The following is a 1,130-nucleotide window of genomic DNA, read 5'->3' as shown; positions in this document are numbered from 1 at the left end:
CTTCTCTGTATCACTGTTTTCAGTCTTATACCAAAATGCACTGATTTTTTGTTTGTTTTTCATCAAAGCTCATGGCAGTCTAACTCGGAATATTTCCTTTTATTTGACTGTCATGGAAATATCCTTTATTGACAAGTAGGGTAGGTTTAGACCTGTCCAGGCAGGAAGCACTGGAATAAAACTGAGAATGCCATGTCTAGGTGTCAGAGTACTGTGTATTGACTGGGTGGATTTTCAGTGGCCAGTATTGCAGGTAGTATAAATTATCTGTGAAAAATATTTCTCAGACTTTTTTTTTATGGATGCATTTACAGGTAGAATTCTTCCAGGAGTCATAAGTCCAAGTCCAGTTACTGCTGCAGGTATTGTAACCAGATAATTTTTGTCCTTTCTGACTTGCTCCCTCCATTTTCAGTCATAACATTTTCATCTGATAGCTAAAATTCATGTTGATGCTTGCTGATAAGAAAAATCTCAGGTTCAGCATTGTACTGTAAGTGTATCCTGTGCTGCTGAAACACCCAGAGCAACCTCAGAGCCCGGGGCAAGACATCAAAGCTGAAGAACTAATTGGTCAGCTTAGTGACCATGCATAGCCTGAAGTGTTAAGTTTCTATCTGAAATGTGGATTTCTGTGCAATACTGAGGTATTGTTTGCAGAAGGGATGTCGTGGTGGTGCTTCAGAGCCACTTCATTCTTAAATGTACGTGCAGACTGAAATATGGGTGTTGAGTGCAGAATGGTGTTGGACTCAGTGCTCTGGCATTGTGGTCAAGCAGACTGTGTGTAAGCAAGTGGAAGTTGTATTCTTGGACTCTGCCCATTTCTTCAAGCTGTCTGTCTTTAAGAAGATACCTGTTGTCTTGGTAAAATAGCGACATGGAGCCCACACGTGGTTCTTGTCCTGATTTGTCATGCAAGGCTGCAGTGACAGCTCCCGCTCTGGGGTTCAGGAGGTTCAACCTCAGGCTGCTACAGCACACCCTAGACCAAATATTTCAGTGTAGTCCCACTGTGGATGTCAGTTTGTCCAAGGAGTTTTGTGGGATTGTTGTTGGTTTTGCTTCTGGGGGAGTGTAGAGTGGCAGTTAGAAACAGTCCTTTCCTTTTCCACATTTAATTTTTAGTT

The 1,130-nt window shown here is 42.0% G+C and overlaps 1 protein-coding gene across 1 annotated transcript in view; it reads left to right on the top strand.

The window, feature by feature from the left end:
- Positions 1-314: 314 nt before the first annotated feature.
- LOC114071594 (PHD finger protein 20-like) overlaps positions 315-1,130 on the top strand; it is a gene marked incomplete at its 5' end in the record, with an annotated part of 28,462 nt that continues 27,646 nt past the window's right edge. Inside the window, one exon of the mRNA XM_027909439.1 lies at positions 315-362. Within this exon, the coding sequence (XP_027765240.1) occupies positions 315-362 (48 nt within the window). The remainder of the gene's footprint in view (positions 363-1,130) is intronic.

This window comes from Empidonax traillii, unplaced genomic scaffold (genome assembly GCF_003031625.1).
Source record: "Empidonax traillii isolate 1590-97213 ecotype Southwest subspecies unplaced genomic scaffold, ASM303162v1 scaffold2132:size36691, whole genome shotgun sequence".
Classification (NCBI taxonomy): Eukaryota; Metazoa; Chordata; class Aves; order Passeriformes; family Tyrannidae; genus Empidonax; species Empidonax traillii.
The sequence above is the reverse complement of the archived record's forward strand: the minus strand, read 5'-3'. Positions and strand labels throughout refer to the sequence as shown.